This window comes from Camarhynchus parvulus, chromosome 1 (genome assembly GCF_901933205.1).
Source record: "Camarhynchus parvulus chromosome 1, STF_HiC, whole genome shotgun sequence".
Classification (NCBI taxonomy): domain Eukaryota; kingdom Metazoa; phylum Chordata; class Aves; order Passeriformes; family Thraupidae; genus Camarhynchus; species Camarhynchus parvulus.
In genome coordinates, this window is record NC_044571.1 from 656031 (window position 1) to 669902 (window position 13872).

The 13872-nt window shown below is 51.0% G+C and overlaps 1 protein-coding gene across 1 annotated transcript; it reads left to right on the plus strand.

Moving 5' to 3' along the window:
• The first annotated feature begins 1566 nt into the window (after positions 1 to 1566).
• IFNAR2 (interferon alpha and beta receptor subunit 2) lies at positions 1567 to 13678 on the plus strand. The gene is given in 11 exon segments (XM_030961635.1): positions 1567 to 1704; positions 3594 to 3910; positions 5060 to 5156; positions 7661 to 7702; positions 7992 to 8115; positions 8461 to 8630; positions 9855 to 10027; positions 10283 to 10445; positions 11125 to 11243; positions 12664 to 12874; positions 12877 to 13678. Coding segments are annotated over 9 exon segments (1515 nt in total). The 5' UTR covers positions 1567 to 1704; positions 3594 to 3910; positions 5060 to 5113; the 3' UTR covers positions 13347 to 13678.
• Positions 13679 to 13872: the final 194 nt, after the last annotated feature.

The window sequence follows — 13872 nt, forward strand, 5'->3', positions numbered from 1 at the left end:
TGCCCTGCTGTGCAGCCTGAGCTGGCCTGGCCCAGCCCCAGGCGCTCCCTGGTGCTGTCCCTGTCCCAGAGCAGAGCTCGGAGCTGTCCCTGCGCTGCCCCTCGGGAGGAGCTGCAGCCCCGGGGAGCTCTGAGCTCAGGCTGCTCCAGGCTGGGCTGCCCAAGGCACCTCGGGGGGCCCCTCTTGACCCTTCCCCAGCCCCGTGTCCCTCCTCTGGGCCCTTTCCAACAGCTTCTGATCTTTCATTGACACACCCAGAACTGTCCCAGCACTGGAGGTGAGGCTGCCCCAGCCCAGAGCAGAGTGGGACAACCCCCTCTGTGAAAAATGCCTATTTTATGATTGGCTTTTCACAAATATTCAAATGAATATTATATGTGTTGTATTAGAAAGTAATGCTGTATTAATTCTCTTAAGTAGTGTGTTAAATAGAGTTTTAGGTTATAACAAAATGTTAAAATAGAAACTCTGCTATGTAAGATACTTTTTTTAAAGAAAGGACTCGCAGTGAGACAGCAGCCACAGGACACCTGAATCTTTCAGAGAAAGAGAATTTATTGCTCCATTATCAGAAGAAATGAACTTCTTCCTGCCTCACTCAGCCCTGGAGACGCCGTCAGGATTCAGAGGAAGAAGCTGGCACTGCCCAGACAGAATCCTGTGTTTGAGTGGAATTTATGCATCATGGATGAGCTGTGTCAATATGCAACAGGTTATTGTTTTTAAGGGTTAATCCTCTGTTAACGTGGGTCCTTTTTCGGGCTTATGTTGCCCAGAAAAGGTACCCGGGCTGTCTGTAACTCTTTGTTTCTATTGTCTCATATTGTCCTAATCCAAATTGTCCAAATTATTATTACTCTAACTGCATTACTATTTTCATAACCATTTTATTACTATTAAACTTTTAACATTTTAAAAACAAGTGATTGGTGTTTTTCACACCTTCAGAGGGAAGTGAAGGTGATGGTGCACCCAGGACAGGGATGTCCCTCCTGGCTCCAGGGCTGCCCACGTACCAGGACCCGCAGGCCCCTTCCCTTCCCGTGGCACTGCAGGAGCTGGGGCTCCCCTGGATCCCTGGCAGTGCCCAAGGCCAGGCTGGACACGGGCTGGGAGCAGCCTGGGACAGTGGGAGGTGTCCCTGCCATGGCAGGGGTGGCACTGGGTGGGCTCTGAGGTCCCTCCCACCCCAAACCTGCTGCGACTCTGGCTCTGTAACCGCGGCAGGGAATCAGCCACTGCTCCCGCAGCTTTCTCGTCAGCGAACACCGCAGAGCCGGGGGTGGAACGGGCCCGGACGGGTGACAGAAACGGAAATAAAGGCAGGAACGGAAATAAAGGCAGGAACCGAACTAAAGTCAGCAAAAGCCTTTCCCGCCAGCGCGGGAAGAGAGCGGCGCCCTCAGGAAGCGCCGCCATGGCGCAACTGGGCGGGGCCTGAGGGGAAGGGGCGGGGCTTGTGGTATGGAGACGTGGTAGAGTAATTGATTGGGGCGTGGTTTGATGGCATGGGGGCGTGGTCTGGTCACATGAGCGTGTGCTGTTTGTGGGCGTGGCTAACGCCGTGCCCTTCCTGCCGCCATTTTCCGCTCGGCGGTGGGGTGGGTGGTCGCGCTGGGATCGATCGCATTGATAAGGGGTTATAGAAGCAGTCAGCAGCGATGAGGAGCCCGAGCGGAGCCCCTGGGCGTTCCCCGCCGCGAGGTACGGCTGGCAGGTGGCGGTGTTTGCGGTGCTGTGTCCCCCCGCTGCGCCCGGGCGCGGCCCTGCGGTGGCAATGGAGCGGATCCCTGAGGGGAGCGGGGCCGCGCTCCCTCCCCCGGCTGAGGGGAGCGCTCTGAGCCGCTGCCCGGGCATTCCTGGGGGGCTCTGCTGGAGCCGTGTGGGGCCCGGGCCCGTGTGGAGCCCCCTGAACCTCACACGGTGCCCCAAAACCCCGCCGGGTTCGCCCTTGGCAGCGTCCCGCTCGCTGCATTGGCCCCGGCGGTGGCCCGGGAGGTGCTTGGGGTGGGTTTGGTGCGGGGATCGCACCAAGAGCTGGTGGCTGGGAGGAACAGCCGAGGGCTCTCGCAGCGCCCCTTGTCTCAGGCGTGGTTTGCTGGGGCATCCCCGAGGGTCCCCGTGGCAGATCCCAAATCCCTGGGACTGGCACAGCCCTGCCAGCCCATGCAGTGCCAGCTGTGCCCCATGGGCACCTTGTCCCCAGCCCAGAGCACTCAGTGCCACCTCCAGGGCACACCTGCAGGGATGGGCACTGCAAAGCTCCCTGGGCAGCCCCTGCCAAGGCCTGAGCTCCCTTTCCATGGGCAAATTGCTGCTGCTGTCCCAGCTGAGCCTGCCCTGGCCCAGCCTGAGGCTGTCTCCTCCTGTCCCAGCACTGTGGCAACCCATGGATAAGCGCTGTTGGTAATGGCCTTGGGTTATGGAGATTAAGTGATTTCCATGTCCTTACGAGTGGTTTATCCAAAGTCTCCCAGCAGTCGAGGGTGGGAATAATGCTACAGGCACGGTGTGGTTCCCTGGCTTGGGTGGATTCAGGCTTTTATAGAGCTCCAGGGGTGTCAGGATGGTGCCAGACTGTTCAGTGGTGCCAGTGGCAGGACAAGGAGCAATGGCCAGGAACTAAAACACAACAATTCCAGCCCAGCCTGAGCAAGAACTTCCTTCCCTGGAGGGGCAGAGCCCTGGAACAGCTGCCCAGGGAGGGGCTGGAGTCTCCCTCTCCGGAGACATCCCAAACGCCCTGGGCACGTTCCTGTGTCACTGCTGCAGTGACCCTGCCTGGGCAGGGGCCGGGCTGGGAGGGCTCAGAGGTGCCTCTACAGGCTCAGAATGTTCCTCTGCAGACTTCCCTGCTGTCAGTCAGCCTCTCTGCATCTCTCAGTATTCCCCTGAGCTGATTTATGTAAAGAAATAGACCATCTGCTTCTTTCAGAGAATTGGGGGAGAGCTTTTCTGAAATACGAGCCACTGGCTTTCAAGACCTCAAAGCTGTTTTTTTTTTTCTTTTCTGATTGGAAGCCAATATAGCCCCATCCAGCCTGAACATGAGAGCCACTAAACTGATCCCAGGGCTGGAACCAGGCTGGGAGAGCTGGGGGGGCTCACCTGGAGAGGAGAAGCTGCAGGGAGAGCTCAGAGCCCCTGGCAGGGCCTGAAGGGGCTCCAGGAGAGCTGCAGAGGGACTGGGGACAAGGCCTGCAGGGACAGGAGCCAGGGAATGGCTGCCAGTGCCAGAGGGCAGGGCTGGATGGGATCTTGGCAATGAGGAATTGTTCCCTGGCAGGGTGGGCAGGCCCTGGCACAGGGTGCCCAGAGCAGCTGGGGCTGCCCCTGCATCCCTGGCAGTGCCCAAGGCCAGGCTGGACACTGGGGACAGTGGGAGGTGTCCCTGCCATGGCAGGGGTGGCCCTGGGTGGGATTTAGGATCCTCCAGGCAGTGTGGGATCCCATGAGCTCCAGCTGTGGGTGCTGTGCCAGTGTCCCTTGTGCCATGGGAGCCGTGGGGCTCCAGGCAGCTCCCAGGGATCTCCTGAGGGCACAGCCTGGCCTCGGGTGCTGCACTCACTGCTCTCTCCATGGCTTTTCCACAGGGCTTGCTGCAGCTCTGAAGAGGAGGAGCAACAAAAGCTCACCAGAGTTCTGACAGAAATGGTTTTCCCCTGGAATCTCCCCGGCAGTGGTAGATCTGCAGAGGACATCCAGCTTTAGACAGCTGTGGAATCCTGGAGATGAGCACATTTTATCACATTTTCTCAAGCAGTGGAAGGTGCTGAACAAATAACCTGGCTCTGAGTGTGCCTCATGTGGGAGCCTCCTTTGCTCAGCAGGCAGAGGCAGCCGGCAGCCTGCTGTGATTCCCAGAGTGGCATTCTTGTTATCCCTGCAGCATGGCCAGCCAGGATCCCAGGTACACACAGACATCCCCATGGGCAGGGAGTGCTTCAGACAGGGCCTGGGTGAGCTGCAGGGCTTATCAGGGCAAGGAAATCATTTACCAAGGGAATGCAACATCCCCAAGGCTTCTCCTGAAGGGAACACTTTGAACAGCCTGGAAGGTCCCTGTCTGCAGGTGCAGCTGCTCTTTGGAATGGCTTCTGCTTGAATGAATGAACAGAGTGAGGGGAAGAGAGCATTCCCTGAGGCTGTGGGACTGTCACTTGCACAGATCCAAGTTCCTAACACTTACCCAGTGACTTCCTACTCTCTGAGCACTGGGAGATTGACTTCTCAGATAAAGGGGTTTAACCTGATTTTAACAGATGACTTCTATCCTGTGTTAATATATGAATGTACAGGGTTATATATTAATATATTCATATACAGAGTGTACTCTGGTACAATTTTAAACTGGTTGTTTTGCAGAAAAATAATTCCAGTTGTATTTGCAAATAATGTTAAATTAAAAAGCAGTTAATTTTTGTTAAACCTGAGGGGAAGGTTCTTTAGAAACAGATACACCTTTGCCCAGCTAACTCAAAACCAGGTCCTGTGGATATTAATATTATGGGGATGTTAAATAGAGTAAAAAATAACAGTGAAGAGAAGGATTATTTTAATAGATCCTATGCATTAAAAAGTTGTAGCAAACTTCATAACTTCTTTGTAATTAATTCTTTTCTAAGTGCTCTGTTATCTTTTCCCTTTTTGGAAACAATTCCTACAATGGTGATGAGTTTGTTTCAAACAAAGCCAAGCAGAGTTTGTTTTCCTTGTATTAATGAAGTTGGACTGAGTGGCATTGAATTTTCAGGTACTATCCCAATGCAAAGTTAATGTAAATAATTATGCAGTGGTTTCTGCTTTATTTGAAGTGGTAGGAGCCCATTCCATGTGAAAAAAGCGAAGTGCTGTTGCCATGGAAATGGACCAAAATTGCCATAAAATGATAAGGATCAGTGCCTCCCCCAGTAACTCTTTCAGTACCACTGCCCTCCCTCAGACACTGGAGAGGGTAAAACAATTCTCTACAGAAACCTTGGGTTAGTTAGAAGTGATTTACTAAGGCAATTTACTGTGATCGTTTAGTAAAATGTGCTTGTTTTTCATGTGTTTGTAGGAACAGAAGCAAGATGTTCCTTTTGCAAGCAGAGAGGTTTGTTTGTTAATCTCCATGAGAACCCCAATGGATGTGCCAATGCCTCTCTGTCAGCTTGGTAAGTACCTGAACCTTTGGGGTAGAGAGCAGCACTGCAGGGGACTCATTAATTCATTAATAATCCTACTGAGTTAATGAAGTAAGAGACCATCATTGTATTGTAGAACTTTCCCTGGAGTAATTCCCAGAGTAAGGATCTCTGGTGTTACCCCTGCATGCTCCATTCTGTGCATAAACCATGAGCAGGGCTGGAGCCAGGCTGGGAGAGCTGGGGGTGCTCACCTGGAGAGGAGAAGCTGCAGGGAGAGCTCAGAGCCCCTGGCAGGGCCTGAAGGGTTCCAGGAGAGCTGCAGAGGGACTGGGGACAAGGCCTGCAGGGACAGCACCCAGGGAATGGCTGCCAGTGCCAGAGGGCAGGGCTGGGTGGGATCTTGGCAATGAGGAATTGTTCCCTGGCAGGGTGGGCAGGCCCTGGCACAGGGTGCCCAGAGCAGCTGGGGCTGCCCCTGGATCCCTGGCAGTGCCCAAGGCCAGGCTGGACACTGGGGACAGTGGGAGGTGTCCCTGCCATGGCAGGGGTGGCTCTGGGTGGGATTTAGGGTTGTTCCCAACCCAGACTTTTTGGGATTCCTCCATGCCTGAACTGGTGACTCTGGCCCCAGAGTGGGCTTTAAGGTCCCTTCCAGTCCAGGCCATTCCATCCCATGGTTCTGCCTCCCTGCACACCCAGGAACTCTCAGTTACATGTGAGGGGTTTTTATTTTTTATTCTGAATTTTTCTGGCACTCCTCAGTTTCTGGATCAGCAGGTGAAACAAGCTCAGTATGGCTGAGCTGTACTGGTTGTGAGAAGGGGATTTGTTATGGTCCTTTAATTCTGTAAAAAGGGTCAGATCATCTGACTGGTTCGGGTTGGAACCTAAATCCCTAAATCCCACCCAGTGCCACCCCTGCCATGGCAGGGACACCTTCCACTGTCCCAGGCTGCTCCCAGCCCCAGTGTCCGGCCTGGCCTGGGACACTGCCAGGGTGGTAGAAACTCAAATAGGCCAAGATGCTGCAGAAGATTCCCCATGCAGATTCCAGACCATCCCTATTTCCCCGGGCTGAACGTTCCCAGTTACTTGTTCTCAGATATTTGTCTTGGCTGTGTCTCCTTTGTAAGAGTGTAACACAGTTTTGCAACTGTTCAACTTCCTTTGCTAAACTTGTTTGTTGAAACAAAGTTCAGAGGCAGTTTGAGCTCTGAACTGAAAGGTATTTGGTTTGGATGGAGAAGAGGCATTGAAAAATCAAATAATGCTAACTGGAATGCAGCAGCAATTCAGCACACACAATTTATTACAAATTTGAGCTTGTGTTCAAATAATAATAATAATAGTTAAAATATTGCTTTATTTACCCCCACTGGATGTTTTTTTCCAAATTAGTGATTTCCTACCTGGTAGGAAATCCATTGTTCTATATTTAGCTGCTGTTAAACTCATTATTTATGGATCTCCATAAAGATTGTTTAAATTCTCTTATTCAAGGCCCAGATTTCTCTTCTCTTTTCACAGTCGTGCTGACTGTGGCACATCTTTTTAACACGACAGGTGAAGACAAAAGAGAGTTTTAGGGAAGATAAGGAAGGAACTCTCCAGATTTTCCCATGGAATTCATGTAAAACAGAGAAGACATGTGTTTGGAATTAAAGTAGTGACTGCTTTGGCCAACTGGGTATGGGAGTCAGCATTTCCTGAGTCAGAGGCATGACCACAAAATGCTTTAAAACAAGAACAGGAAGTTTCTTTTTATTGCACTCAAAGCAGAAGGGAGGCTGAAGGGTCTTGAAACAAAAGAAAATTAGAGGAATCAAACAAAAACTTCAAATGTTTTGAAGCGCTGTGTTGAAAAGATAGGAACAGTGAGGAGCTGGGTTGGTCAAGGAAAAGAATCCTGGATGCAGTGAGAGCCAGGGTGGATCACGGGCTCCTGGGGAGGTTTTACAGGAAGATGTAGGAACCTCTGGAATGGCAGGATTGCCCAGGAAAGCTGGGGCTGCCCCTGCATCCCTGGCAGTGCCCAAGGCCAGGCTGGAGCAGCCTGGCACAGTGGGAGGTGTCCCTGCCATGGCAGGGGTGGAATTGGGTGCTTTTTAAGGTCCCTTCCAACCCAAACCCTGCCGGGATCTATGAGGCTGAGTCACGCAATAATGGAATATTTTCCCAGATCAGCCCTAAAATTCTTGGATTGGCTTGAAAAGGTGTTTGAAATAGAGCCAGAGTCCTTTGAGACATGATTTGGTGAGAACATCTTGGGTGGTTTTGCTGACACTGAATCCTGAACCTCATAGGGAGGAGGGATCCAGGAACCAGCTCCTCCTCGGAGCCCCAGGTTCTGGACGCTTCTCCCGGGCTCTGGAGGAGGAGGGAAGTGTAGGGAAGTCTAGGAAGGTGTGAAAGAAAGTAACAGTTCCCCCAGGGAGTGCTGGGTATGAACCAATTGTTGCAAATGAGATCTTGTAATAAAAGTCAGGTCCTGTGGATACACCAAAGCATTAATACAGAGTTTCACTTTCCAGTGTGCCTCACCTTTCTGTCTGCAGCTGTTTGCAGCCTGCCTGGTAAGAGTGTTACCATCTCTAAAATGCTTTTCCTAGCACGTTTCGTAGCTTGCGCATCCTCACCAATCATCATTTTGGAACTTCATGCTTTTTGGAGAAAGAACTTAAGAGAAATGTAGTCCATGTGCACAGTGCTTTGCATTGCTGTGTCTGTTGTGCTGAGCTCTCCCCTGGGGCTGCTTTTTGGGGCAAATCCTGAGCTGCTCTAAATGGGTTTATTTATTAGAATGGTTGCAAAGCTCGGAGTTGTTTGTTGGGATTTTTTTTGTTGTTATTTTTTCCTTTCTAGAGAGAAAGGGGCTTCCTTACAACCTCCAGATGGACTCCCACAATTTCCAGCACATTTTGTCCTGGCAGGCAGAACATGACCCAGCTGTGCCAGCATCCTACAACGTGCTCTACAAAGACTACAGGCAAGTCACACAAAATACGGCACAAATTCTGCTTTTAATGTTTATTGACTCAAAGAGGAGGGAGCTTTGCAGTGCCCATCCCTGCAGGTGTCCCCTGGGGGTGGCACTGAGTGCTCTCCTCATGGGCTGGGGACAAGGTGCCCATGGGGCACAGCTGGCACTCCATGGGCTGGCAGGGCTTTGCCAGCCTCAGGGATTCTCTGAAAATAGTAAGGCTGAGGTTTTCTCTGTTTTTCTTGGTTTTTTTCTTAGTTTTTCTGAGGTTTTATTTTCCTTTGGGATGCTCTCCTCACACTGCCATGCCTTCTCACATCAGAGAATTGAGACTCTTGCTCTTTCCTGCAGGAGCCAGAACTGGATGAGTGCTCAGCAGTGTTCAGGCATTGCCCAGCTCTCCTGTGAGCTGACAGAGGAGTTCAAGGACAGGTCTACTGAGTATTCTGTATTTGTTCAGAGCATTGGAGGAGCTCAGGTGCTCAATTCTTCTCTGCTGCGTTTTGTGCCACTCACTGAGAGTAAGTTCTGTCTCTGCATTTCTTCTTTTTGTAGTTTTCATTAGCAGCTAATCCTGAATTGTGTTCTGTTACCTTTGCTGTAAGGCTCCACACTGGCTGTGTTGGTGGCTATTTGTATGTAGTATTTCATCTATGTGTAGTCCTGATTTGTAGCTCTGCTAAAGGAATGAGGCTCTGGTTTTGAAATAAATACATTATAATTATAAAGAAAATACAGTTGTGCATTGACAAACACCAAGTAAAAATCTCTTGACTGTGTAAGGTACATAACTTAAAGAAGAACATTGTATTTGTGTGTTCAAATAATGAATGTTGAGTTAAAAAGTGGCAGTTCTGCAGCAGGTGTAGGGAAGAGATTGATGGACAAACAATCAATCTGCCCTTTTCCCTGCTGAAGGTACTTGTCTTTCTTGCCAGAGGTGGCTTCACCCTTGGCTCTGCTTAAAATGGAGTTTTGAGCTCACAGAGCTGAGATATTGAGGAGCAGCTGGAGAGCTGTGGAGGATGAACTGATGGTGTTTCCTCTGAGCTCAGCAGAGGCAACTGCTGTGTCCCCTTCCAGAGTCAGCCATGGGGGAATGCTGTAGGGAATGAGGAGAATGGGACAAGGAGAACATCCTGAGGAGGAGCCCTGCAGTTGGTTTAATAAAAAGGACAGGACAAGGCCGGGGGTGGCTTTCAGCTGAAGGAGAGCAGGGTTACATGGACATTGGGAATTGTTCCCTGGCAGGGTGGGCAGGGGCTGGGATGGAATTCCCAGGGCAACTGGGGCTGCCCCTGGATCCCTGGCAGTGCCCAAGGCCAGGCTGGACGCTGGGGCTGGGAGCAGCCTGGGACAGTGGGAGGTGTCCCTGCCATGGCAGGGGTGGCCTGGGTGGGCTGTGAGGTTCTTCCCAACCCATCCCATTCTAGGATTCTATTCTGTACTTTAACCTCAGCTTTAATCTCGTGTAGATACAAAGATCACGTCTCTGTGGAGCCGGAGCAAATCCTCTGTCCCCTTTCTGCTTCTTCCTTCCACTCCTTTTCCTTTAAAGTCTGGCCATGTGGGAAATGATGGTTTGGCTGTGGAAGTTAAATGTTGCAAGGCCTCGTGGATTTACAGCAGGGCCCCCTCTGGAGTGTGCTGAGGCAGCTGTGTGTATCACAGAGATGGAATTGGTACTGGATAAAGTAGAACTGTATTTTTTCGATCATTTTTTCCTCTTTCTTGTTTTCCAACAGCAATTCTGGGACCACCAGAAGTGAATATCACTTCCTGTCCAAACTGCCTCAACGTCACCATAAAGCTGCCAGCCTCTCACTTCAGACAGAATGGGAAGCTGCTGTCTTTAATTGATATCTATGACGAGCTGGATTATATCATCACCCTGAAATCACAGGATGGAGAGCATAAGGTAGGGAAATTTGGGAATAGTTGTGCTTTAGGGGAGGAACACAGAGGGCATGAAATGGCTGTGATGGTTAATAGGCTCCTAAATCCAAATATGTGGATAGAAGCAAAAGAAAACAGAAATAGATTTCTTAGAAGAAAAGAGAGACCATGGCCAGCAGAATCTGAGCTTCCTTTCCCTGCAGGGGGCAGGTCTGGAGGAGGGAGCAGGGGCTCTCTCAGCCAATAACTGACTTCAAACCATTGTTTTTCATGGCAGAGGCCACGGCAGAGAACCAATGAAGAGGTGTTCAGTGTTGTCATTGAGGAGTTGTATCCCAGCAGGAATTACTGCCTGTCTGTGGGGGTCACTGCATCCCTGAACAAGAATTCTGTCCCCTCCCCCTGGAAATGTGTCACTGCAGACTCAGAGGCTCAGCAAGGTAATGGAGCTGTGGGCAGGGGGCTGGTCTGGGTGTGCAACGTGTTCTTTTGGTGTAGGGACATTTACAGTTCAGTCCTAAAAAAAAAGTGATCACAGAATCATGGAATGTCCTGAGGGAAGGGACCCCCAGGGATCCCCAGTGCCACCCCAGCCCTGCCCAGACCCCCCCAAGCCCAGCCTGGGCATCCCTGGCAGCGCTGGCCAAAGGCTCCTGGAGCTGTGGCAGCCTCGGGGCCGTGCCCATGCCCTGGGCAGTGCCAGCACCCTCTGGGCAAGAACCTTTCCCTCAAATCCAACCTAAATCCCTCCTGGCCCAACCCCAGCTGCTCCCTGGGTGCTGTCCCTCAGGACCTCGCTGGCAGAGAGAAACATTCCAATAGAGAACCATTGTGGGTATTTAGGAGTGAAATATAAAAACCCAGCACTTTGGGGCAGCAAATCTCTTGGCAATCCCCTGAGCCATAAAGATCTCCACTAGCTCTGCAGAAAGATGGGAGTCACTTCTTTTGTATTTCCTGAAGCTAATTTAGGATTTGGTCTTGTTCTGACTCTGACTTTCACAGATCCCTTCTAACTAAAATTATTGGGATTCCTAATAGCTGTTGTGACTGGGAGATCTGGAATGTGTTGGTGGGACACTTCCTCCATGTGTGTTTATTTGATTTTTTTCACTCCAGGGTACCATGAAGCTGCAGTGGCCGGTGCTGTCTGTGTCTCACTGATCATTGTTGCAGTTCTGAAGTGTGTGCATGCAGCAGGCTTTATTTTCCCGAAGTTTTCCCTTCCTCAGGCCTTGGTATGTAAGAGCTCTCAGGTCTGCCCTCTCTGGCTGGCAGCAGGAGGTTTAACAGCTGGAATTTCCAGTCCTGTGCTTTAGGTACAAGTTCTGTAACAGCACAGAGTGTTTGCATTTGTAGTTTACCTCAGTCAAAATGCTCTCTAGGCTGCTAAGTTTTGTCTGATCTTCAGAACAAATATTCAAAACCATTTCTTGCTACTTCTGTGACAAGTTACTAACAGAGAGGATCATCCCACCCTGCTCAGGGGGAACATCCAGGAATATTCCACCCGGTTCTGGTCCCCACAGGGCACAAAAGGTGTGGCCCAGAGCAGGGCCAGGGGGGAGCAGAGGGCTTGAGAAGCTGCCCTGTGAGGAGAGACTGGAGGAGAAGTTGTTCCACTGTTTCATAATAATAAAATAATCTCTCTTGGACTTCCTCTGTGATCAAGCACAGAGGGAGCCACTCCAGAGCCAGCTAGTTTTTTATTTCCATAGATTGAATTTAAATGGATAATTTCATTCACAAATAATTGTGCCACTAAATTTCAATCACAAATAACAAGATTTCTTGTTTCTGTCTTCTATCTTTTCTTGCTTGTTCTATTTTTTTACAGTCTCTGGCTTCTTTTACCTTTATTCTCTACAGTTTTTTAGCACAAATATTTTGCATTTTCTACAAACATACCCAGAGCAGATGGGTATCACTTTTTTCTAAGGCTTCTTCCACATGTTTCTGTCCTTTGCTGTGTCACTTTCACATCCCAACAATTGCTGAACACATTCCTAAGGAGTGTCTAAGGTTTATTTATTTTTTATTGTCAACTTGATGAATGCTTCAAATATTGAATAATCCCTGAAGTGCAGAGGGAAGACAGGGCTTGGGATGGTAAAATGGTGAAAATTGCTTCAAAAGATAGTTTCTAAAGGATATTAAAATTGCTCAGCTGTGATAGAGGTGACTGCAAGAGTTGGGAGAGTGACAAGACTCAGCTCACCCTGGCAGGGTGGGCAGGCCCTGGCACAGGGTGCCCAGAGCAGCTGGGGCTGCCCCTGGATCCCTGGCAGTGCCCAAGGCCAGGCTGGACACTGGGCACAGTGGAAGGTGTCCCTGCCATGGCAGGGGATTGGAACGTGATGATTTTTTAAGATCCCTTCTCACTCAAACCTTTCAGGGGTTGTGTGATGTTCAGGAATGAAAAAGAAGGAACAATTGTGTTTGTCCTGGTTTAGGGCAAATTTGGGAGATAAAAGCATCATATAGTCAGCCTAGAATACCTAGATACCCTGAACTCTGCAGAAAAAGCCCAAAGTGTGGCACAGAAGGAATCATTTGTTTGACAGCCTGATGGCTGGAGGTTATTTGGGATTTTTTTTCGTGCTGTTGTGTGCATATGTGCAAAAGTGGCTGATTGATTTAATTCCTTTTACTCTCCAGGCATGCATCAGGAGGTTGGCCTACTCCCCATGGGTGTCCGAGTCAGAAACAGTGGCCTCAGTGGAGATCATCCCCAGAGAGGTGAAGAGCAAGGCCAGGGGCTGCAGAGGCAGTGCCAGTGATGACACTGACAGTGACAGCAGTGACAGTGACAGCAGTGCCCTGCGTGAGCACGACTACACCAGGCGGGGCAGGCTGGGCAGGGGCAGTGTCCCCGGGGCTGTGACACCCCCAGCAGCCCGGAGCAGTACTCAGGGAGCAGCACCTGTGAGCACAGCAGCAGCCAGGCTGGGGACACGCCAGCTGCTGAGCCCCAGGAGCCCCAGGGGCACCCTGCAGGGGACGGGGACACGAGGAGCGAGCTGCTGAGCCCTCTGTGTGGGGACAGCCATGAGCCCCAGGGGGGCAGTGGGTGCTTCACCATCAGCCTGAACACCGTGCTGCTGGGCACCCTGGAGCAGGATGGGCACGGCCCTGCAGCTGCTCCCCCAGCCCCACAGGATGCAGGGGACTGGCACTGTGCTCATGATGCGCAGGCAAAGCTGCTGCAGGACCCGGGAAGTGGGCAGGGAGCGCCTTGTTCTAATGCCTTCCATGAGTGGCAAAACTCCTCCTCTTCCTCTGAGGAAAGCGACTCTTTGGACTCAGACACAGAGCAAGTAACGGGCTACATGAGGAGATGAAGAAGGGAGAACTGCTTTTACTTTATAACATAGGAACCAGTGTTGTTCAACTCTTATTTCTGGACTGAACACACAGATCTTGTCCTTTCATTAACATCCTGTGAGCGTGGGCTCCTGCAGAAAGAGCTGGGGGTGTTTGTCTGGAGAAGGACCCAGAGAGATCTTCGAGCTTCTTCTGTGCCCAAAGGGGCTCCAAAGGAGGGGCCTTGGACAAGCCATGGAGGGACAGGACAAGAGGGAATGGCTTCAAACTGACAGAGGGCAGTTTTGGATTAGAAATTTTTCCCTGTGAGGGCGAGGAGAGACAATTTGCAGGGGATGGAGGGACAGGAGCCAGGGCATGGCTCCCAGTGCTGGAGGGCAGGGTTGGATGGGATCTTGGCAATGAGGAATTGTTCCCTGGCAGGGTGGGCAGGCCCTGGATCCCTGGCAGTGCCCAAGGCCAGGCTGGACACTGGGGCTGGGAGCAGCCTGGCACAGTGGAAGGCTGGTCTCCCAAACAGACCACTCTTACAATTTTTTTATT